Source organism: Danio aesculapii, chromosome 10, assembly GCF_903798145.1.
Source record: "Danio aesculapii chromosome 10, fDanAes4.1, whole genome shotgun sequence".
NCBI lineage: Eukaryota > Metazoa > Chordata > Actinopteri > Cypriniformes > Danionidae > Danio > Danio aesculapii.
The window spans coordinates 41,340,051-41,366,802 of NC_079444.1; the positions used below are offsets into that span (position 1 = coordinate 41,340,051).

Genomic DNA, 26,752 nt, shown 5'->3' on the forward strand with positions numbered 1-26,752 from the left:
ACAGAGTTTACACGTTCTCCCCGTGCTTGTGTTAGTTTCCCCCGGGTCCCCTGATTTCCTCCCACCGTCCAATCTAATCCAAATCTGCACCATAGACGTGCTCCTAGTAAGTAGTTATCTCTTAAGTGCAATCACTATCTGTTCATTAGCTACTACAGCAGGGCAGTTCTCGAGATCTACCTGAACTGAAACTCCCCTCTCGCCCAGCAAACGGGAGGGAGCCCCAGGCTCGAGGATCTTATGAGCTCAGGGCTCTCTCCCAGGACAGCATGCCAAACAACCTTTTTAATCAATCATCAGATAAGTGTGAACTCTTGAAATATCCCTCAAAACACTGAAAACATATACATTTTATTAATAAATTAGATGTAATTTGAATACATTCATAAATTTGCTTCACTGAAGCATGTTTTACCAAACTACTACCGAAAAAAGCCCCCCCCATCCCGATTGTCAATGTATAATTCGCACACTGGATATAGTACAGTTTCTGTCAATCAAATCAAGATTGTAGTTTATATTCAGTTGAAGTCAGAATTATTAGCGCCTCTGTTTATTTTCCCCAATTTCTGTTGAACAGAAAGATTTTTTTTTTCAGCACATTATTGTTAATTCTACTTTTTATTTTATATACTTATTTATTTACTTATTTAATTTATTTAATGGAAAGGAGACACATTTCTAATCATAATAGTTTTAACAACTCATTTATATTAACTGCTTTCTTTTATCTTTGCCGTGATGACAGCACATGATATTTTACTAGATATTTTTCAAGACGTTGATATCAGCTTGCAATGGCAGCTGTATGTGACGGGATCATCCGCATGTCTAGCAGGTATATAAGGTTTCCATACCATACAGTTGAACAGCCAAATATTAAAGCGCAATGAGCAGCGATCACCAGTTTTCCCAATGTAATTGGAGCGATCTACTGCACGCACATTTGCATATGTGAATCAGAAACATTTGCATTCAGTAAATGTGCAAATAATATGTGATGCTCAAATGACCGTAACGTAATACACACACTTATTAATGATTCCTCTAGTCTTCCTCATGATGAAGAGTAGGCAAAATCTGATATGTAGTGGGGGGGGGGGAGAATGAGATGCTGGATTCGAACCGGGTTCATGATCAATCGTGTCAAAACATGTTGCCATGAGCTTTACGAGCTACGCCACTCATGCTGCTGTTGTCCGCTCTCTTTAGTTATCTTGTCTCTGTAAATCAAACGGTGATGGGCGGGAATCACTCAACTAGCTCATTCCAACAAGGTGTGCTATTTGCACTTAGCCTAAATAGACGTTAAAAAATTTTACACCTTTACATCGTACCATTTCTTTTTTAATTCACTCACAGTGCGATGTTCAGGCCCCACAGTGTTAACCGCGTCAGCTAAACTCTCCCACTCTATTTTTTTTTCTTCTGTTATTAATTCTGGAGGACAAACTTGCAAATAACACCGTTTTTCTCCGGTCTACCTCCAAAAGGAGCACCTCTAATTCACAATCTGTTCAAAGTTTCTCTTTTTGCTTGCTTTTGCCATTGCTTTTTCATTTGGTTTTGCCAAAGTGGAGTCATTACCATATTTATTAGGGGAAGGAGACAGGGAGGGGTTTTGCGCTCGTGCAAATGTGCTCAGTTTCACGTTAATTCAGATGTACAAAGAGAATATGCGTGAGATTCTGCATACGTAGTGTTTCATACATTACATTTTTTTACAGCGTGCGCACATCTACAGCTTTGTATGTTTTAGTATGTTTTAGTAAACATTCACTACAGCTGAATTTAATAAGCTAAATTAGCTGTAGTGTATGAGTGTGTGTGGGAATGAGTGTGTATGGGTGTTTCCCAGTACTGGGTTGTAGCTGGAAGGCATCCGCTGTGTAATACATATGCTGGATAAGTTGACGGTTTATTTCGCTGTAGAGACCCCTGATGAATAAAGAGACTGAGCTGAATGAAATGAATGAATGATAAATGATTACCCAAAGTTTTCATTTCATTTTATCTTAATTTTTTCTCAGCTGACTGTCAAGATACTGATAATATGTCTGTTACACTCTCTTCTTAAAAAAAAAAAAAAAAAGCTAATCACTAAAGAAAATGCGCCTGGCTACAACCATTAAATTATTTATTTAAATTTAAATTTAATATAATATAATTTAGTTTAATTTAATTTCTGGAAAACTAAAAGCTCTAAATTATTATTTTTTTCTCACATTTGGAAGAAATGTCAAAACATTTTACTCAAACACAGCATCGGTTGTCTTTGTTTAACACTAGCTATGCTTCCATCCACCTATTTTTATGCGCATTTTGGATATGCGCATAAAAAACCAGTTGATGGAAACGCCATGATGCACATACATTTGGAAAATGCACATAAAAAACATATGCGCATAACTGAGTAGGATAAACTTTTTATTCAATAAGAAAAGATGCGCATAAATAATTTTAATTTTTATTTTTAAATATTAATTCTTAATATTTTTCTTCTGGAGAAAGTCTTATTTGTTTTATTTCGGCTAGAATAAAAGCAGTTTTAAATTTTTCAAAACCATTTTAAGGTCAAAATTATTTATGGCCACACTTATAAGAGCAGTGTGAACAGCCATGCAAAAACATCAGATCTGAGAAAAAAATCTTATTTGAGCACTAAAGCTCGCAGTGTGAATGTAGCCAAAATGACATTTATAATGCAAACATTTATTTCATGCAAAAACCTTAATGTCTGATTGACATCCACATATTGATGCCATTTTGACCACAAAAGTAACAACATAAAACATTTCTTAAATGTTTTTACATTATATTATTATTTAAAAAAAAAAAAATAATAAAAATATATGTATATATACATACACATATATACATGCATATATATATACACATACACAGTTTATATATATATATATATATATATATATATATATATATATATATATATATATATATATATATATATATATATATATATATATATTTCCCAAATTTTTTGTTCTGGAGAAAGTCTTATTTGTTTTATTTTAGCTAAAATAAAAGCAGTTTTTAATTTTTTAGGAACCATTTTAAGGTCAAAATTTTTAGCCCCTTTAAGCTATATGTTTTTTTCTAATAGTCTACTGAACAAACCATCATTATACAATAACTTGCCTAATTACCCTAACCTGCCTAGTTAACCTAATTAACCTAGTTAAGCCTTTAAATGTCACTTTAAGCTGTATAGAAGTGTCTTGAAAAATATCTAGTCAAATATTATTTACTGTCATCATGGCAAAGATAAAATAAATCAGTTATTAGAAATGAGTTATTAAAACTATTATGATTAGAAATGTGTTGAAGAAATCTTCTCACTGTTAAACAGAAAATTGGGGGAAAAAATAAACAGGGGGGCTAATAATTCTGACGTCAACTGTATATATCACTAAAGAAAATGCTAAATGTGCCTGCCCCTTCTCCCAATTAAAAAAATCTATTTTAATGTAATTCATTATTTATTTGTTTATTTTATTTTATAGATTTATTTTCTTATCTGACTGTTAAGATACTAAGAACATGTCAGTTACACTCTCTTCTTTAAAGAAATATCGCTGAAGAAAATTTTAAATTTGACTGGTTACAGCCATAAATAAAATAAAATAAAATAAAATAAAATAAAATAAAATAAAATAAAATAAAATAAAATAAAATAAAATAAAATAAAATAAAATAAAATAAAATAAAATAAAATTTAATTTAATTTAATTTAATTTAATTTAATTTAATTTAATTTAATTTAATTTAATTTAATTTAATTTCATTTCATTTCATTTCATTTCATTTAATGTTGATTTCATTTGATTTTCTGGAATTAAAAAGGGCTCTTAATTACTCTTTTTTTCTCACATTTAGAAGACATGTCAAAACATTTTACGCAAACACATAACTATAAATATAGTAAATATTTAATATAGTATATTTTTTAAGATACTAGCATTCAGATTAAAGTGACATTTAAAGGCTTAACTAGGTTAATTAGGCAAGTTATTGTATAACAGTGGTTTGTTCTGTAGACAATTGAAAACAAATAATACTTAAGGGGGCTAATAATATTGACCTTAAAATGGTTTTAAAAAATTAAAAACTGCTTTTATTCTAGCCGAAATAAAACAAATAAGACTTTCTCCAGAAGAAAAAATATTATAGGAAATACTGTGAAAATTTCCTTGCTCTGTTAAACACCATTTGAGAAATATTTAAAAAAGAAATTCACCAGTGGACTAATAATTCTGACCTCAACTGTACATCATCATATTGCACAGCACTAATGAGAGAGTGTCATTTAGTCATTGCATCTCTGAGCTCCAGAGAGCCTCTGCTGGCAGAGTAAAGACATGGATCTGAGGAAAAAAATAAAAGATGCATAACAAATATGTGTTTTAGATGCATCTGCAATAGCAGGTCAGCGGCGTAACGTGTGGTTAGTGAACGCAAGTCAGGTCAAGTGATTTCAGTGTTTGAATAAGAATCTGCTCTGCCTGGAGAAAGAGAATGAGAGCAGAAACACAAGACGTCTGCGACACACAGCGGCTGAACAGAGTCTGACAAGACAAGCTGAGCGGATGAAGACGCTGAGGAAAGATGGAGTTTAAAACAGCTGATAAATCTGATCAAAACTATACACTGAAGTGCCATTCAGTAAGTTATTAGCCCTGCTTTTTCAAATATTTCTCAAGTGCTGTTTAACAGGGAGGTTTTATTTGACATGTTTTAAAACATAACCCTTGTAATAACTCATTTCTAATAAGTTTCTTTTATCCTTGACATGATGATGGTGCATAATATTTTACAAGATACTAGTATTCAGCTTAAAGTCACATTTAAAGGCTAATTAGATTAACTTCACTGTAAAACAAAATCCTGGTTGCCTTCAATTTTTAAGCTGAATCAAATTAACCTTATGAGTTCATTAAACTTATATTATGTTAAACTGACTTGATATTTGTTTTTCAGTGTAGGCAAGTTATTAGACAAGAGTAGTTTGTTCTGCAGAGCAGGGGTTTCCAAAACATTTCAGCTCGCTACCCCCAACATACCAATTCAAGGGACTTGCAACCCCCACTTTGCTCGTAGGTGGTTATAAACATACAGACATTGCACACAACAGTGCACACACACCAGTTGGAACAATATAAACAAGCTTATTGACAACACAAAAAAAAAAATGCAAGTTTAACAACCATATTTTTATAGTCATAAGTCTCTATAAGCTAAGTCTATATAAGCTAATAATTTAATATTAACTTCACTTAATGATAAAGGTGGGCACAATGTTTACAGCACGAGACTATTCTTGGTTTAATTATAGAGGCCGCCACTTGGAGATCGTCCTCTATGTTCAGTCGTGGCCTTTATTTTTAATGTACGTGAGTGTTGTAAATGTGTCGAAGTTTAACATTGTGTTGTAAAATCAATCTATTTTAAAATCAATTATATTTAAACAACACTCTTCCAGCAGTTCATACTGGCATCCAATATCTCGTTTGTCACGGGGGGCATGTACAGGTATGAAATGTTCCTAAATGAAAGTGAAGGTGCCAAACTGCAGTTAAAGTCGACAAATTAGAAATGAAACACCCGAAATTACATGAAACTCTGGAGGAAATGTGGATAGCGTAGTGACGCAAAGACGATAAGCGAATTATGTGCTATAACATGTAAAACAGGATCATAAAAAACAACATTCAAAAAACAGCTCATGTAAACAGCTGAATCATATTTCTTAATTAGATTATTCTTATTTATTAGATAATAATTCATTAGAAAATTCTTAATTGGATTAAGGCAAATGATTTGATTACTGATGTCCATGTAAATGTAGTCATCGTCTTCCAACCCACACTTTGGAAACCACTGCTTTAAACAATCAAAAAAATGAATAATTTCTTAAGAAGGATATTAATATCGACCTTAGCCATTTTAAAATATTATTTAAAAATATATGAATAAATAAATTATATATATATATATATATATATATATATATATATATATATATATATATATATATATATATATATATATATATATATATATATAAAGTAGTAGGACTTTCTACAAAAAAATAAACTAAAATTTAGAAAATGCTTTGAAACCCTGTGCATCTGCAGCTTATTTTTGGTTGTTGTTAAAGCGCCATTATTATCATTGATCAAAACGACATTCAAAAACACATAAATATGCAAACTGATTTAATGTAATTTGACTATATTGATGTCAAAATGACATCAATTTGACATCTAACATTGGCATCAAAAATCGATTACAGAACTGTCCTATAAGTAATTTTTTATGTGTTTATTTATGCCAATGTTAATGTCTATTTGATGTAATTTATGATATCAAGGTAGTTTACATAGCAGGGATACAAAATCCTGTGTAAATTTGTAATTATATATATATATATATATATATATATATATATATATATATATATATATATATATATATATATATATATATATATATATATATATATATATATATATATATACATTTGTGGGGTGTATACTTGTATATGCTGAGCATATATATATATATATATATATATATATATATATATATATATATATATATATATATATATATATATATATATATATATATATATATATATATATATATATATATATATATATATATGTGTGCTCAGCATATACAAATATACGCCCCACAAATCTATCTTTTAAATTCATATTTTAATAGGAAGCTATACAATATTATATTTGTACATTTACATTAGATTAGTCAGTACTGAAGCCAAATCTGGAGCTAATCTAACAAAATAACTTACGATAACGGTCTAAAAACTAGTACATCCAAATTTATATGTTATAGAAAAATATTAAATACAAATTTAAAAAAAGAAAAAATCAAGAGAAGCAAAATATTTGGAAAATTTAGTTGAAATTTTGTAGGTTGTAATTTCCTTTTTGCAATATTTTGCTTGAATTTAATTGTTTTATCTTTCTTTTTCTAAATATGTTTGGTGACTAAAATATTATTGTAATAAATATATCTGTTTATCAAATCTGTTTTGTTTAAATGCACCAAAATACATTGCCTATATTCACTGAGAAATGGAGAAAAATATTCATTTTCAAAATGAGGTATACTCAATTAGGTATATCAATATTATAATATTATGTAATATATATATCACTCATACACACACTACGGTCAATTTAGTTAATCAATTCCCCTAAAGCGCATGTTTTTGGACTGTGGGGGAAACCGGAGCACCCGGAGGAAACCCAAGACAAAATGGGAGAACATGCGAACTCCACACAGAAATGCCAACTGGCCCATAAATTCAGCCCATATAAATTTTTGCAACCAGTTACCTTAAAAAAAATGTAAATTGAATTCTTTATTTTTTTCAGTGCATTAAAAACACATGTAAAATCGAATATGCAATCTGTACACTCTGTTACATACATATACAGCTGCAATCCTCTGCTCTTTTTCACGGTTTCAGTCTCCACGTGTCAGGTAGTTAATGGATTTGATTTTTTTTTTTTTTACTCCGCCACAAAAGACAGCTTTTCCCTCTCCTCTCTAATCAGGTCTTGAGCTGCTATATTTAGCAGCTGCCGGCTGAGAATGATTTCTGTAGGGATTGAATGCAGCCCTCAGAGTTACGTAAGGAAATATGAAACACGGCATTTGAGGAATATCTATCCACTACGAGTAAAAAATAGACACGGACGCGCTATAAATACAGCAGCGTTTCCGTTCGTGTTCAGATGCAGGGCTTTTCTGGATGTGTGTGAGTCACGTCAGTCAAGAAACGTGATGTTTTTTTAAAGTTTGCGCTGGGTTTAACATTGAGCAATTGTGACAAAATGACATTTATAAGCCAAAGACTAATGATGCCTGCAGGTGCATGGCACAAGTGTTAAAGTGGTCCTATTATGTCCCTTTTAACAAGATGTAAAATAAGTCTCTGATGTCTCTAGAGTGTGTATGTGAAGTTTCAGCTCAAAATAACACACACGTACTGTTTTATAACTCTTTGAACCTGCTTCTTTGAGGCTTTGATGCAAATTGTGGTGTTTTGGTGACTGTCGCTTTAAATTCAAATGAGATTGTGCTCTTTTGAAAAGAGGGCGGAGCTACAAATGCTTGTGTGTCAGCATAGTGGCAGATTCAAAACTCTAATAGCAGATGGCTGCTTCTCACTCAGGGCTGTTTATGCTAATGAGGGAGAGATGATCACTAGTGGGTTTGGGCTTTCCCCCTCTGCACGTACAAAGGGAGAATGTCAATCAAAGTGTTTCTGCAGACTGTTTTAATCAAGTGTGATTATAAACAATACACTTAATAAATTGTTAACAATAGAAGCTGGTTATATTCACACACTGCTGCCACACAACTGTGTTTAAACCCCTTATAAAGTGATTTTTGCATAATAGGACCCCTTTACAAGTCAATCCAAGCTTCTGACTGCACAATAAGAGAGGTATTCTGACAGGTTTGACTTTTTGTGACATTATCAGAGGGTGTTTCTTAAAACAGCCATTACACAGATTTCTATTGTACCTGTGTGACATTTACAGCATTGATCAAACATGTGCTCCGGTTCAAAGTTGTGTTGATTATAATTATTAATATATTATATTTGCTGGGGCTTTTTTCCCCCTGATCTCACACTGCCCTACCTCAAGGACAGTCTAAGAGGAGATTTTTTTTAGCCTCCCTCTTCCCAAAAGTATCTTATTCCCTCTTTCTGAAAGCTACCTCTCGTCTGACATGTCTTCCCCTGAAATGTGTGACATTTGTGTATGGTCGGAGGGGTCCGATTTCGCTACATGTAAAAGTGTATGTGACAAATAAAGGGTTCATCATCATCATCATCATCATGACACACTTTTATTAATTTGCCACTTTTTTTTAGCTTGATTGGCCGTAGTGTATGAGTGTGTGTGTGAATGTAAGAGTGTATGAGTGTTTCTCAGTACTGGGTTGCGGCTGGAAGGGCATCGGCTGCTTAATACATATGCTGGAATAGTTGGAGGTTCATTCTGCTCTGGTGACCCCTGATAAATAAGAAATGCCAACTGACCCAGCCGGGACTCGAACCAGTGACTTTCTTGCTGCAAGGCGACAGCGCTAACCACTGAGCCACCTTGCCACCCAAAAGCAATTCTTTCATACTTTTAAAGCGTATAAGGATCTGTTTTTACAGACATTTTCTTTCTCATCCTAACAGTAGTGTCAGTTTCTTCTGTAGTGCTGCTTTCTCTGTCTGAAAAACAATAACAAACCCTCTTTAGTATCTGTGGCACAGAAAAACACCTCCATATTCAGGTCAGAGCTTCATCAGGTCAAACACACACACACACACATACACACACCGAGAGACACGTTTACTGTATCCTAATGAGGACATGCTGTAGTATAGACTGTTTATATGAAGCCCATTATATTAACTCAAAGCAAAACTAAACCAAGCTCTTGCTCAACCCACTGAAAAAATGATTCATTTCAAGATAAGTGTTTGCAAACCATTGATATTGGCTGAATTTAAACAAACAAATTAAGTGTTTGTTAATTTGTTTCTTTAAATTCAGGCCATGTTGTATAAATTGTGTGCAACCACTTATCTTAAACATTTTTGTAAATCCAATTCATGATTTTTTTCAGCGCAGATTACATTTATTATTATTATGTCTTTGCATTTTTAGAAACACAAACAAGCAAATTAACACCTAAGCTGACTTTTGAATTATTATTTCTATTTTAACTATATTTTGATTTCTAATTATACTATTTAAATAATTTGTTAAATAATAATTTATTATTTAATATATCATTTCGTTTAGTCTTAAACATGAAAAGAAATAAAATGTAAACAGAAAATTACTGAAAAAAGTGTTGCATGCAAAACTGTTGCAAACAATTTATTTGTGTTGAATTTAAACAAACAAATGTAATTTAAAAATGTTCAACTTAATTTGTTTGTTTAAATTCAGCCCAAATAAATTGTTTACAACCACTTAACGTAAAAAAAAAATTGAGTAAATCCAAGGAATCATCTTTGAATATTTTTTTTCAGTGTACAAAGCCTTCATTAGCCTTAGTTGATTGATTGATTCATTCATTCATTTTCCTTCGGCTTAGTCTCTTTTTTCATCAGGGGTCGCCACAGCGGAATGAACCACCAACTATTCCAGCATACGTTTTATGCAGTGGATGCCCTTGAGGCTGCAATCCAATACTGAGAAACACCCATACACTCTCGCATTCACACACATACACTACGGCCAGTTTAGTGTATTCAATTCCCCTGTAGCGCATGTGTTTGGACTGTAGGGGAAACCGGAGCAACCGGAGGAAACCCCTGCCAACATGGGGAGCCAACCAGCTGGGACTCGACCTTTTTGCTTTGAGGTGACAGTGCTAACCACTGGGTCAACGTGTCTCCCTTAGTTAATTTTAATTATTTAAAAAATATATATAATTTTAATTAAATACACACTTAAAAAAGTTGGGCTGACGTAACTCAGTGTTAGGTCAAATATGAATAAATCCGATGTTGGATTAATTTAATATACTTTCATTAACCCAACAGATGGGATTGTCCATATTTGACTCGATGTTGGATTACAACAACCCAGGATTTTTTACTATAGCGTAATATATTAGTAAATATTATTTTGTGGAACTGTGCTGATATGAACTAGAATTGAACGTCTGCAGTATATGTTTATTAACTGATGTTAAAAATGATCAAGAAATACTGGAATGAATGTATTTCTCATTATAAGTTGATGCCAGTTAGTTAAGCATTTTGGACAATAGCCCCTTTCACACATGCAGACCTTTCCGGAAAATTACCGGCAATTTTCCGGAAAGGTCTGTATGTGTGAACAGGCCCTTTTTGAAAATACCGGTAAATTCGTTCTGGCAATTTTCCGGGAAGAGAAGTTGTAACATAACCGGTAATTTGCCGGAATGCTGCTCTGTGTGAACACAGAAGGAAGATTGCCAGAAAGAGCGCGTTCACGTCTAGAATGCGCTGACGTGAGACGTCTACTCCAGCCAATCAGAACACTCATTCATGTCCGCGCAGTTTATGAGAATAAAAGCCTGTGAATATTTTTCCTGACAAATTTAGCTGCTAGATGTTAGTCAGATAACATTTCTGTTCCTTCTTATCGCCAACTAGGGAAAAATATAGCTAAAATGCTTATGATAAACCGTTTGTTTGTTTACCTTCAAGCTCTGATGCGTGTACACGTAAAGCAGCGGGTGAGCGCCAGCACACACACATATTATGAACATCTCGACATGCGTCTTCTCCATATGTTTTCATCGAAGTTGTTCACAATACTTATCCATCCACAGAGTTTGCAATGTAGTTAAATGTTTACAAATACAAGTGCAGCCTTTTAGAGGTCATTTCTGGTTAATGACGTCGGAATTTACCAGTATTTTGGAATGGATGTGTGAATGCTCTTTTCTAGAGAATTACGGAACGTCAGTGCCTGTGTGAACAGCGCCTTTATGAATTTACTGGTAAAGTTGTTCTGGAAATTTTCCCGATATTTACCGGTATCCTTGTATGAACTGGGCTAATATCTTGCACAATATTCTCTTATTTAAAACTACTTGTATAGTCTGTCTTGTTGTGTGTATAGTTTAAGTATGCATATGTATAGATAGTAGTTAGTTTAGTTTAATTACCGCTTTGGTATTTTAGTTACGTATAGGTTTAAAATATATCTAACCCAGACTCATTATGGATACGTACCCCTATATACAGTTCTGGAGAGCATGAAATACGTCCCAGGAGTTAAATTTTTTCGTGAATCCACCAGAGGCCGCTGTGTACGTCTTTTCAGATCTTACATTTCTCTCGCGAGTGTCATTCACGCCTGCTGTTCTTGCATAAATCCACCAGAGGCCGCTGTCGAATGACTGACTGATTGACAGACCGAGTCTGGCTACATTATTCGCGCTCTCCAGAAATGTATACGGGGCTACGTATTCACAATAAGCCTGTTTTGAATTCAACTGTATGTTCATATGTATGATTATGTATATTTATGTAGCACCGTGGTCCTGCAAGACACAACATTTCATTCCAATGTATGTCCACACATCGAATGACAATAAAGCTCAACTTGACTTGATATCGCATATTTTCCAAGTATCATGCAGCCCTCAAGTAAAAAACCATCAAGTAGATTTTCATAAAGCCTCTCAAAAGATCTCAAGTTTCATCGTAGGTTCATAGCCAAACAACCATTCAAAAGTGAAGCTCGGGTTTCAGAGTTTCTCCAATATGATCTGCAGTTATCAGCTATGCGTGATAAAGCACTGACCAGCGTCTGACTCTTCCAACGGGCTTTATTGTGTTCGCGAGCTCAAACGGGAGACTTCTGTTTCACTTCAATCTGCAAACTCTCATGCATAATTCAGTTTTATCATCAGTATCTGATCATAGAGAGATCATTTCCACCAAAGACACGAGCTCTCCGGTTGCATGCCATTCAGAGCACTTTTTCTGCGATGCACAATGAAGCTCCATAAACATCATCGAGCAGAGCAGCAGGTAAAAGTCTAGTTACAGCGGTGGATACTCGCATCTATATAGCTTTTTGTTTTAGATACTGCACAACAATAATTTATATTTTTACATTACAGTGAGGGGTGGGTTTAGGGTTGGGGTAGGGGTAGACGTTATTAACATACAATTTATTGGGTAATTTAATAAATAATATTTTTTATAATTACTGTTTTTATATTACAGTAAGGGTTAGGTTTAGGGTTGGGGTAGGTGTGTCAAAAATACAATTTAATGGGTGATTTAATACAAAAATATTAATAATACTTGGTGATAATGACTGTTTTTACATTTGGTTGGGTTTAGGGTACACTTTCCAAAATAAGGGTACGCGAGCTGTCATGGGGTGGGACTTTTTGAAAAGGTACAAGTTTGTACCTAAAAGGTCCATATTAATACCTCACAGGTACATTCGTAACCCATGAGGTACCAATATGGACCCCTCAAGTACAAATGTGTTTTGAAAAGGTCCCACCCCAGTGACAGCTTCCGTACCTTTATTTCTGAGAGTGTAGGGGTAGACGATAATAAAATAAAATTAAATGGGTAATTTAATAAATAATATGAATAATACTTTGTATAGTTACTGTTTTGACACTACTGTGATAGTTGGGGTTACGGTTGGACGTGAATAAAATACAATTTAGTGAACAATTTAATAAATAATATGAATAATACATGGTGTAATTACTGTTTTTACATTACTGTGATGGTTGGGGTTACATTTGGATGTGAATAAAATAAAACTTAATGGGTAATTTAATAAATAATCTGAATATTACTCTATGTAATTACTGTTTTTACATTACTGTGATGGATGGCGTAGACTAATAAAACACAATTTAATGGGTAATTTAATAAATAACATGAATAATATTCTGTATAAAGACTGATTTTATATTACTGTGATGGTTGGGGTTACGGTTGGACGTGAATAAAATACAATTAAATGAATAATTTAATAAATATTATGAATAATACATGGTGGAATTACTGTTTTTACATTCCTGTGATGGTTGGGGTTACATTTAGACGTGAATAAAATTAAATTTAATGGGTAATTTAATAAATAATCTGAATATTACTCTATGTAATTACTGTTATTACATTCCTGTGATGGTTGGCGTAGAGGTAGACTAATAAAACACAATTTAATGGGTAATTTAATAAATAATATGAATGATATTCTGTATAAAGACTGATTTTGGGGTTGGGGTTACGGTTGGACGTGAATAAAATACAATTTAATGAACAATTTAATAAATATTATGAATAATACATGGTGGAATTACTGTTTTTACATTCCTATGATGGATGGGGTTACATTTGGAAGTGAATAAAATTAAATGTAATGGGTAATTTAATAAATAATATGAATGATATTCTGTATAAAGACTGATTTTACATTACTGTGATGGTTGGGGTTACGGTTGGACGTTAATAAAATACAATTTAATGGACAATTTAATAAATAATATGAATAATACATGGTGGAATTACTGTTTTTACATTACTCTGATGGTTGGGATTACACTTGGACATGAATAAAATAAAACTTAATGGATAATTTAATAAATAATCTGAATATTACTCTATGTAATTACTGTTTTTACATTACAGTGATGGTTGGGGTAGGCATTACTAAAACACAATTTAATGGGGAATTTAATAATTAATATGAATAATACTCCGTATAGTTACTGTTTTTACACTGCTGTGATGGTTGCGGTATGGGGAGACGTTAATAAAATACAATTTAATGGGAAATGTAATAAATAATATGAATAATACTCTGTGTTTTTACTGGTTTTACATTACGGTAAGGGTTGTGTTTAAGGTTGGATTAGGGGTAGATGTTAATAAAATACAATTTAATTGGAAATGTAATAAATATTATGAATAATACTTGGATCAATTACTGTTTTTTCACTACATTGTGGGTTGGGGTAGAGGTAGACATTAATAAAACTTAATTTAAAGAGGAATTTAATAAATAATATGAATAATACTCTTTATAGTTACTGTTTTTACTTTATTGAGATGGTTGGGTTTAGGGTTGGGGTAGGGGTGATATTAAAATGCAATTTAATGAGTATTTTGATAAATAATATCAGTAATACTTGGTATAATTACTGTTTTTTCACTACTGTGAGGGTTGGGTGGGGTGGACATTAATAAAACAATTAAATGGGTAATTTAATAAATAATATGAATAATACTCTATATAGTTATTGTTTTTACACTACTGTGATGGTTGGGGTTATGGTTCGATGTGAATAAAATACAATTTAATGAACAATTTAATAAAAAATATGAATAATACATGGTGTAATGACTGTTTTTGCATTACTCTGATGGTTGGGGTTACAGTTGGACGTGAATAAAATACAATTAAATGGATAATTTAATGAATAATATGAATAATACTTGGTGTAATTACTGTTTTTACATTACTGTGATGGTTGAGTTTAGGTTTGGGCTAGGGCTAGAGGTTAATAAAATACAGATAATGGTTAATATAATAAATAATTCTCATTAACTTCTGGCTGCAGCTGTATCCCTTCTAGCAACAACCGAGCAGCTGGCCATAAACACTGATAATATATACTTGACACTTTATCTAAAGTGACTTAAACATTAAAAATGCATTTTTGTTTTGTCTGAACACTAGATGTCTAAGACGCATCCAACTATGAGTAGATTAATGTTTAGTTCTTCAAATGACCACCTGTTCAATTTTCATAAATAATAATTTAATTGCTGGCCACAATTGTGTTAGAGGCATAGCTCACCTGACATTTTTACCCGAGTATTTACTTTATCTCTCTCTAAAAAAACAAAAAATCCAGCACTAAATTCTCTGAGCACAAACAAGTTACTTGGAATAAATCGCACTTCTCATATGTATTGCCTCTTCTTGTTGAATTGCTGAATGCCTCCTCAGTTGTAAGTCTGCTAAATGACTTAATGTAAATGTATTTACTCACCCTCAAGTGGTTATAAACTTTATGAGTTTCTTTTTTTCTGATGAACATAGATATAATATAATTTTTCTATATTATTTTCTATAATATAATAGAAAAATATAGATTCTTAATTAAGACGAAAACCTAAAACCATTGACTTCCATAGTAGCGAAAGCAAACAAGCCAATGGATATTGATATTGTTGATTCAAACATTTTTCAAATTACCTTCTTTTGCGTTGATTAAAAGAAAGAGCTTTGTGTCAAATTATAGGGTGAACTAATTTTCATTTTCCTTCGGCGAAGTTTATTTCAGAGGCCGCCACAATGGAATGAACCGCCAACTATTCCAGCATGTTTTAATCAACGAATGCCCTTCTAGCGGCAACCCAGTACTGGGAAACATCCAAACGCACTCATTCACACTTATACACCATGTCCAGTATACAGCACAACATGGGGAGAACATGCAAACTCCACACAGAAACGCAAACTGGCCCAGCCAGGACTCGAACCAGTGACCTTCTTGCTGTGACGCGACAGTGCTACCCACTGAGCCACCGTGCCGTCAGGGTGAACTCTCACTGAGTTAAAATGTCATGTAGTTTTGTTATTTATACACAGTGAGGGAAAGAGTACTGAAGAATCATACACAAGTAAAAGTACCATTACTCACCCAAAAATGTAGTGCAGGTAGAGTAAAAGCATCTGTGGTAAATATTTCCCCCAATTCATCGGCATCAATGTCATCGCTTAATGCTTGCTTAATTGAAATTAAAGCTTGGATGCAACATAATTATCTTAAACTGAATAGTTCAAAAACCAAGATTTTATTGATTGGCACTGCTTCTAACGTCAAGAGGTGTAGTGAATTTGCATTGACAGTTGATGGGTCTGTCTTATCACCATCTCTTCAGGTGCTTAATCTTGGTGTTCTCCTTGACTCTCAGCTTAGTCTGTTAAACATTTAACTAAAACGGCCTTTTATCATCTTCGTAATATAGCCCGCATACATCCTTTCCTCTCGAGGCCTGACGCTGAAAGACTCGTCCATGCTTTTATCACGTCTCGCTTGGATTTTTGCAATTCTCTGTTCAGAGGGTTACCAGTATATTTAATATAAATTAATTAATATAATATAATTAATATAAATAATAATTATGGTTGTTGATTATTGCTGATTACAAATATTGTTGTTGATTTTGCTGTCTTGTTTATTTTTATGTGATGCTGATTCACACTTGATTGTTACCCTTTCTGAAGTGTGATGTCCATAGATGGAGGTATTTTAGTAGTGTTTTTTATAATAATCATCAGAGGGTCAATTACTGTGAACTTAAAAAGGCAAAAGGTGATTGTTATTATTATTATTATTATTATTGAAAATAAATTTTACCTAAAAATCTACAATAATAAAAGAAAGAAATATTTAAAATAATAATCAATAATGTAAAAATTTAACCATACTGTATATACATATATATGCACATACACATATATATATATATGTGTGTTTTTTATTATTGAAACTAAATTTAACTTAAAAATGTACAGTAAAAAAAAGAGAAACAATGATCATCATTCAGCAGAACCAATATTTTTTAATCTAAAAATTCAACCACATGTATTTCTGATCTGTACTTATTCAAAATATTTATAAAAATATGCTTTTTATTATTGAAAATTTTTATAGAAACTATATTTAACCTAAAATACAGTAAAAAGAAAAAAGAGAAATAATGGTGAGCGTAACCAATATTTTTTTTAGCTAAAAATGAAACCACATATTTCTGATCTGTGCTTTTTAAAATTATATACAATAATATGTTTTTTTATTATTGAAAGTTGTCAAAAGCCAATCATTTCAAGGATGGTTGCAAAGCAAAACTTTTATGACAATTATTTGATGTTATTATATTAATATTTAATCAAATATTTCTTCAAAAATGCCTTACAAGATTTTCTGACTATGAATGGCATGTAGAGGGTGTAAAACAAGGTAAAGACTTCTGTAAAACAAGGTAAAAACATGGTAATTGTCAAAGACCAAAATATAAACCATTCTTAATCATCCTGAATTATTCACTTGCTGACAGTAAAAAGCTAAATAATGATCGTCACACAGCATAACCAATATTTTTTGATGAAAAAATTAAACCACATATTTCTGATTAAAAAAAAAATATATATATATATATCCTTATATCCTATATATCCTTTCCTTATTAAAAATATATATAAATAAGTGTTTCATTATAGAAAGCTGTTATTTGAACTATTTTTAACCTAAAAATCTACAGTTAAAAAATGAGAAATACTGCTCGTCATTAAGCGTATAACCTATATATATAGAGAGGGAATTGAATGAAACCAAATATGAAACCAAGCACACATCAGAAAGTAAAAACCTTTCTGATCTGTGCTTATTAAAACTACATACTATGTTTTTTTTATTATTGAAAGCGTTCAAAAGCCAGTAATTTCAATGATGGATGCAAAGCGAAAATTTTATGACAATTATTGGTGTTATTATATTAATATTTCATCAAATCATTTTTCAAAAATGCCTTACAAGATTTTCTGACTATTGTCATATACTATTGTTATGCTGAATGGCATGTAGAGGGTGTAAAACTAAATAAAAACTTCAGTAAAACAAGGTAAAAACATGGTATTTCCAGTAATTATTATTATTATTGCCTATAAATATATTAAAATGTATGAAAAAACCTAAGGCTGTGTTAGACATACAATGTTTTGATGCTTAAACCCCATTTTCATCTTTGACTCATGTAATTCTCATAGACCAAAACATAAACCATTCTAAATCATCCTGAATTATTCACTTGTTGACAGTGAAACAAGAGAAATAATGATCGTCACTTAGCATAACCAATATTTCTTTTTCTAAAAATGAAACTGCATACTTTTCTGATCTGTGCTTATTAAAATTATAAAGCAACATTTTAATGACAATTCTTGGTGTTATTATATTAATATTTCATCAAATGATTCTTCAAAAATGCCTAAAAATAAGTGTTTCATTATAGAAAGCTGTTATTGGAACTATATTTAACCTAAAAATCGACAGTAAAGGAAGATAAATAATGATCGTCATTCAGCAGAACCAATATTTTATTTTATGTATTATAATACATTTTCTTTATTATTATTAAACGCTGTCAAAAGCCAGTAATTTCAAGAATGGTTGCAAAGCAAAGTTTTAAAGATCATTGCTGGTGTTATTATATTAATATTTCATCAAACAATTCTTCAAAAATGCCTTACAAGATTTTCTGACTATTGTCATATACTATTGTTATGCTGAATGGCATGTAGAGGGTGTAAAACTAAATAAAAACTTCAGTAAAACAAGGTAAAAACATGGTATTTGCAGTAATTATTATTATTATTGCCTATAAAGATATTAAAATGTATGAAAAAACCTAAAGCTGTGTTAGACTTACAATGTTTTGATACTTAAACCCCATTACCCCATTTTCATCTTTGACTCATGTAATTCTCATAGACCAAAACATAAACCATTCTAAATCATCCTGAATTATTCACTTGTTGACAGTGAAACAAGAGAAATAATGATCATCACTTAGCATAACCAATATTTCTTTTTCTAAAAATGAAACTGCATACTTTTCTGATCTGTGCTTATTAAAATTATAAAGCAACATTTTAATGACAATTCTTGGTGTTATTATATTAATATTTCATCAAATGATTCTTCAAAAATGCCTAAAAATAAGTGTTTCATTATAGAAAGCTGTTATTGGAACTATATTTAACCTAAAAATCTACAGTAAAAAAGAGAAATAATGATCGTCATTCAGCAGAACCTATATATTTTTTTTTTATCTATTATAATACATTTTCTTTATTATTATTAAACGCTGTCAAAAGTTAGTAATTTCAAGAATGGTTGCAAAGCAAAGTTTTAAAGATCATTATTGGTGTTATTATATTAATATTTCATCAAACAATTCTTCAGAAATGCCTTACAAGATTTTCTGAATATTGTCATATACTATTGTTATGCTGAATGGCATGTAGAGGGTGTAAAACTAAATAAAAGCTTCAGTAAAACAAGGTAAAAACATGGTATTTCCAGTAATTATTATTATTATTGCCTAAAATGATATTAAAATGTATGAAAAAACCTAAAGCTGTATTAGACTTACAATGTTTTGATGCTTAAAGCCATTTTCATCTTTGACTCATGTAATTCTCATAGACCAAAACATAAACCATTCTTGATCGTCCTGAATTATTCACTTGTTGACGAACACTTTTAAAATGGTAAATAATTCAATTTAATCACTCTTTATAGAGCTGAAATCCACTACAAGTCACTTTAGATCCAAGAATCAGCTATATAACTACACTGTAAAACATTATATGATCAATAAATCATGACAAGCCTGGACCTCAAAACCACTTATGCTGCATAGGTGTATTTTTAGCAATAGCCAAAAATACATTGAATGGGTCAAAAATACTAATTTATTCCAAAGTTTCATTAGGATATTAGGTAAAGTTGATGTTCCAAAGAGATATTTTGTCAATTTTCTACTGTCCATATATAAACACTTAGTAATATGCATTGCTAACAAGACATTCAGACAACTTTAAAGGTGATTTTCTTAATATTTATTTTTTTTAACACTAAGATTGCAGAAATTTAAGTAGTTGGATCTCAACCAAATATTAGTCAACTCTTTGTTTATGTCAAATCTTTTTTGAGGTCCAGGGTAATCTATATTTATAGTTTAATTATAACTTAGATAATATTAATAACTAATGTTAATCATGAAAGATAAAAATGCTCTTACTTTAAATAGTTTTTTTTTAAAGATATACAGCTGAAGTCAAAATGATTCGCCCTCATGTGAATTTTTCTTTTTAAATATTTCCCAAATGATGTCTAACAGAGCAAAGAATTTTTCACAGTATTTCCTGTAATATTTTTTCTTCTGGAGAAAGTCTGATTTGTTTTATTTTGGCAACAATAGAAGTAGTTTTTTATTTTTTAAAACCATTTTAAGGTCAGAATTATAAGCCCCCTTAAGCACTACTTGTTTCGATTGTCTACAAAACAACCCATCATTAAGATTTGCCTAATTAGCATACACTTTAAAAAATAAACATTATTTCACAGGTAATTGAATGTATTTTCCAGTTTTTTCATTATACAGTGAAATACCTGTTTGCAGATATTTTCTGTAATAAAAATATCTACCATTGAATTTACAGTTATTGCTTGTATTTTGGTTTTACGTTATTTTTCTGTTTTATGAAAGAACATTTTCTGTATTTTCAGAGAGTAACAATTAATTTTACATTGATATTTACAGATTATTCCTGTATAAATAGAAAAACATGAATTCAGTCAAATTGTTTTTAGTATTATTGAAGATGGTAACAATTTAAGGATTAAAGTGAGGTTAATAATGTCATATAATAGCCTATTGTTTGTAGGCTGCATATAATGCATGCACTGTAAACAATGTTTATTTTACTACTATACTAGATTTACTACTTTTTTACTATTACCAGTGATGGGTTTTAGCTGAAAGGGCATCCGCTGCGTAAAACATATGCTGGATAAGTTGGTGGTTCATTCTGCTGTGGCGACCCCCGATTAATAAAGGGACTAAGCCGAAAAGAAAATTAATGAATTAAAAAAAAAAAAAAAAAATATATATATATATATATATATATATATATACTAATATATATATATATATATATATATACTAATATATATATATATATATATATATATATATATATATATATATATATATATATATATATATATATATATACTAATATATATATATATATATATACTAATATATACACACACACATAATAATATATAAGCCTTTAAATGTCACTTTAAGCTGAATACGAGTATCTTTTAAAATGTTTAGTCAAATATTATTTACTGTCATCATGGCAAAGATAAAAGAAATCAGTAATTAGTAATAAGATATTAAAACTATTATGTTTAGAAATGTGTTTAAATAGAAATTGGCAGGGGCAGGTAGCCTAATAATTTTGACTTCAACTGTATAAGCCATTTTAAAGTATGCAATTTAAGTTAAAATAACTCAACTAAGGCAACCAGTTGTTTTTTTACAGTGTAGTTATAGTGCTGTAGTCGAGTCTTACCTGCCCGAACACTGATTTGACTATGGGATGGAGCTCCGCATCCCGCGCGCCGCTGTACGCGCTCGCTCTGCCGGGCTGGAGCGTTGGAGGAGCATTGGCGCTCAGGCTCGCCCGGTGTTTGTCCTTCGTCTCAAAAAACATCGCCGCTTCGTCTGAGCGTTTGGAGAGGGATGCGGTCGGTGACGGTGTTCGGCTGCCGCGCACCGGAGGCTCAATGCTGTGCTGGTGCCTTGACGCTTTGCGGTGTTCATCCTCCCGCTGATTACCTTTTCGGCCGTGTTTTGGTTGACATAAAGGTCTCCTTGCTGTGGCATCGCACTCCTCGGTCCAGCACGAGTCTTCACCGGTGTGTCGGTGCCCGTTACGGTGAGTGGCGGGGTCCGCGCGCACCCTCCTGTTCGTCTTAATGAGTGATGTTGTGGATTCGCTTTTGGGGAGAGAGGAGCTCATGTTGACCCGTAAAGTTATGCAGTTCGGTGTGAGTGCTGAAATACGCGGGATTCTCACCGGTGGAGGAGTTTATGGAGCAAGGCACAGGTCGCTCGCGCCGCGGAGTTTGTTCGGTCCCTCGTGACCCCATTGAGCGCGCGCTTCTACCGAAATTCAGCACTAACAAGTGTATCTCTCTCTCTCCCTCTGTGTGTGTGCGTGTGTGTGTGCGTGTGCGTGTGTGTGTGTGTGTGTGTAAGTTACGTCAAACTGCCAGCCGATGCCATTGAAGAATAAAAGGACGTCGAAACATTAATGACTGTGAGTGACGTGACTTCCGCGCAGGTGAATTCAGTACTGTGACAAGGAGAAAATAGCATCACATCACATTTATCACAAAGGAGGAGGGTATACATTTTAAACATTTTAATTACAGTTATTCTGCACCTTTGCTTTGAAACAATGACGGTCAAAACCGCTATACAAATAAACATGAATTAAATTATTGCAATAACATATTAAAACTTGAGCGCCATAGGCTACACAGTTCGATAAACAGACATAAATGTCCCTAAAAACGTCATAAAAGCATAGAATTTTTATAATTTGATACACTCTCTGGTATTTTGTCTTTGTTTCTTTACCATCATCTGCCCTGTATTCATTTTAACCCTTTGAATTTGTACTTCTTTACATAATACCACGGTTATTGTTTTTTTTAGAAGAACAAATAGGTTTGGAGGGGTCGATGAAGGGTCCAGAGAGAACACTGATTTTAATGCATTATTAATTTTATATATTTAATGATATATATAAAAATATATATATATATTTTTTATAAAAGTTGCATACAGATACCACTTGTACACACAATATTTTCAGTGCCTTCATACAAAACAAATTCTAATATGAATTCCAATACAAGCACATGATTTTCATTCATTCATTCATTTTCCTTTGGCTTAGTCCCTTTATTTATCAGGTGTCGCCACAGCAACGTATCCAGCATATGTTTTACACAGCAGATGCCCTTCCAGCTGCAACACAGTACTGGGAAACATCCATACACGCTCTCACACACACTACAGCCAATTTAGCTTATTCAATTCACCTATAGCGCATGTGTTTGGACTGTGGGGGAAACCGGAGCACCCGGAGGAAACCCACGTCAACACGGGGAGAACATGCAAACTCCACACAGAAATGCCAACTGACCCAGCCGGGACTCGAACCAGTGACCTTCTTGCTGTGAGGTGACGGTGCCAACCACTGAGCCACCGTGTTGCCATATACATAATTTAAATGACATAATTTTTTATAAATTTAGACCCCAAAAAACATGAACAAAAGAAAAAGTAGGGGGAAAAATGTGCCAAAATACTTAAAATTTTACATTTTTCCAAAATTAATAGAAGCCTCTTCATTAATGTATGATTTTAAAGGCACTGGAATGAAGAGATATTCATTTATGAGAAGAGACACTGTTTCACTGAAGGCACTTTTTTTGTAAAAATAGATTTATGAAGGAAATAAGGCCAAAACATAAACATTTCAGTCCATAAGGATGCACAAGGCATATGTTTGAAATTGATTTTAGAGAAATTTTTCTTAAATATGAAATACTTTCAGGGCTGCACGGTGGCGCAGTGGGTAGAACATTCGCCTCACAACATTAAGGTTGCTGGTTCGAGCCTCGGCTGGGTCTCCCCGTGTACGAGTGGGTTTCATCTGGGTTGTCCAGTTTCCCACACAGTCCAAATACATGCGCTATAGGTGAATTGGGTAAGCTAAAATTGTCCGTACTGTCACGAAAAAAATAGTTTTTTAATACTCACAATTATAGGAGTTAATATATTAAAAGGTTCTAAACCATTACATACAAATGTGCTGAACCATATGTGCTGTTTTATAATATTATATATATATATATATATATATATATATATATATATATATATATATATATTATAAAATTCAATTATAGCAATACATACCAACATAAAACACCACTGAAAACTTCTTTGACTCGTTATACACACTCATCGGCCACTTTATTGGGTACAACTGCTTGGTAATGGAAATGTCTAATCAGCCAATCACAGCAGCTCAATGCATTTAGGCATGTAGACATGGTCAAGATGATCTGCTGCAGTTCAAACTGAGCATCAGAATGGGGAAGAAAGGTGATTTAAGTGACTTTGAACGTGGCATGGTTGTTAACCGCCATGGATAACACGCCATGTCAAAGCGCAAATCATCTCAGACTGGTTTCTTGATCATGTCAATGAGTTCACTGTACTCAAATGGCCTCCACAGTGACCAGATCTCAATCTAATAGAACACTTTTGGGATGTGGTGGAATGGGAGATTGGTATCATGGATGTGCAGCCGACAAATCTGCAGCAACTGCGTGATGCTATCATGTCAATATGGAGCAAAATCTCTGAAGAATATTTCCAGTACCTTGTTGAACCTATGCCACGAAGGATTAAGGCAGTTCTGAAGGCAAAAGGGGGTCTAACCTGTTACTAGTAAGATGTACCTAATAAAGTGGCCAGTCAGTGTACATGAAATGACAATAAAAAGGTATTTTTACTCTTTAAAATAGTGAATCTTTCATGCCATTGGTCCCATTAAAAATCTTTATATTCCACAAAATGTCCTATATAGTGGAAAAATGTTAATGTCTGTTTACTGAAAGATCCTTTAGTCTTTATTTTTAAGTGTATCGTTAAAGAAAGCAACATTTCTGCATAGTAACAACTAAAAAAATCCCTGCATAATTGGCATAATGGAACGATACGTTCTTCAAACCAAAGGCTTAAATCCAACAAAAACAGCAGTCACACTTGGAGACGCTCACGAGTCAAAACATGCCAGTCCACTGAAATCTTTCTAAGTGACGAAGCGCCACAGAACTGCTTATAATGCTTGTTTCTGAAGGACAGCCGCATTTTGATGGACATCGCAGTCAAACCCTATCTTTACATAAGACCATTTATTTTGAACTTTGACATCTTTCAAACTTCTTTCAACTCATTTTTTGTGATGCAAGTCATTTTGTGAGCTATTTAAGTAGACACAGACTGGCCAGAAGTCAGAGCGAAGCAGAAACACTTCTATGTAATCAGGATTAAGCAATCAGAAGACTATTATCTTAACAAACTGCTAATCAGCTGGTTATTATTATGGTTAGTAAGGTAGTAGTACATTTGCAATTAATTTTTTCACTTCTTGAAATATTGAAATATGTAACAGGAGGTACATCTGCTTACAGTTTTTTGTAAATGCACCAAAGGCTGCTGTGTATGCTTTTTGATGATCTCAAATTTCTCTCGAGCATCCTCTTCTCGCATAAATCCACCAGAGGGTGCAACATACACTTCAGCCGACCAGGCCAGCTTGCTGTCGACTGAATGACTGAACGACTGACCCACCCTTGTCCCTAAACCCAACCGGTAATGTTTTCAAAAGCACTCTAGAAAAATAAAAGTCATCGCGGCCAAGTGATTTTACTACGTTGTTTATTTTTTGCTTTTATTTTACCTGGTTTCTGGAAGCGTTCCACCCTGCATCCTAAGTCCACTGACGTATGCAGCGAGCTACTGGGCAAACTGCTCTATAGAAGTGTTTAAGATTTTTTGTGTTCATACAGGACCCTTGGGAAGTCATGCTGAAAGTAATCTAAAAGTAATCCAAACGTAGTCTAAATACATTTCCTACAAAGAGTCACAGATTACATCACTGGAATTTTTTAACAAGTAATTCACAACGACTGTTTTTATTCTTTTAAATAGAAATTTTCCAACCCAGAACTGCAAACCTATCATTTGAAACGCAGTCAGCACAAGCAGAAAAATGTGGATAAACAAGTTAGGGCAAAAGTAATCCAAAAGTAATCAGATTATGTTACCGACTGCAAATTTTATCCTATAATTTGTAAACAGCATTTTGTAAGTCATAGAAAGGACAAGGAAAAGGACAGAAAAGGACAAGATTTTTTGTGTTAATACAGGACCTCATGAAGCTATGCCAAAAGTAATCTAAAAGTAATCCGAAAGTAGTCCGAATATATTTAAGACAAAAAGTTACCTATAGAATACATCACTGGCTGCAATTTTTATCATGTGATTTGCAATCAGAAACAGACCACTGTTTTGTAACTCATCGGCACGAGTAAAAGTAATCCAAAAGTAATCCAAAAGTAGTCAAAATACATTTTCATACGTCAAATAACATCACTGGCTGCCATTTTCAATAAACTACTTTTGTAAGGCATCAACACGAGCTCTACTAGAAGGTGTTCAAGATTTTTCATGTTCATATAGGACCCTTGGGAAGTCATGCCGAAAGTAATCTAAAGGTAATCCAAATGTAGTCTGAATACATTTCCTACAAAAAGTCACCTAGATTACATCACAGGCTATAATTTTTTATCATTAATTATTAATTTACAATTAGTAAAAGATAACTTTTTTTGTAACTCATCAACATGAGCAAAAGTTAGTGTAATGCCCTATTCAAACGGGGCTTCAGCGTCAACGCTTGACAGA

The 26,752-nt window shown here is 32.7% G+C and overlaps 1 protein-coding gene across 1 annotated transcript in view; it reads right to left on the bottom strand.

Annotated features, from left to right (window-relative positions):
* Nucleotides 1-22,345, bottom strand: part of cabp1b (calcium binding protein 1b) — a 75,272-nt gene extending 52,927 nt beyond the window's left edge. Inside the window, exon 1 of the mRNA XM_056467333.1 lies at nt 21,771-22,345. Coding sequence (XP_056323308.1) covers nt 21,771-22,220 — 450 coding nt within the window. The 5' untranslated portion in view covers nt 22,221-22,345. The remainder of the gene's footprint in view (nt 1-21,770) is intronic.
* Between the last annotated feature and the right edge of the window lie 4,407 nt (nt 22,346-26,752).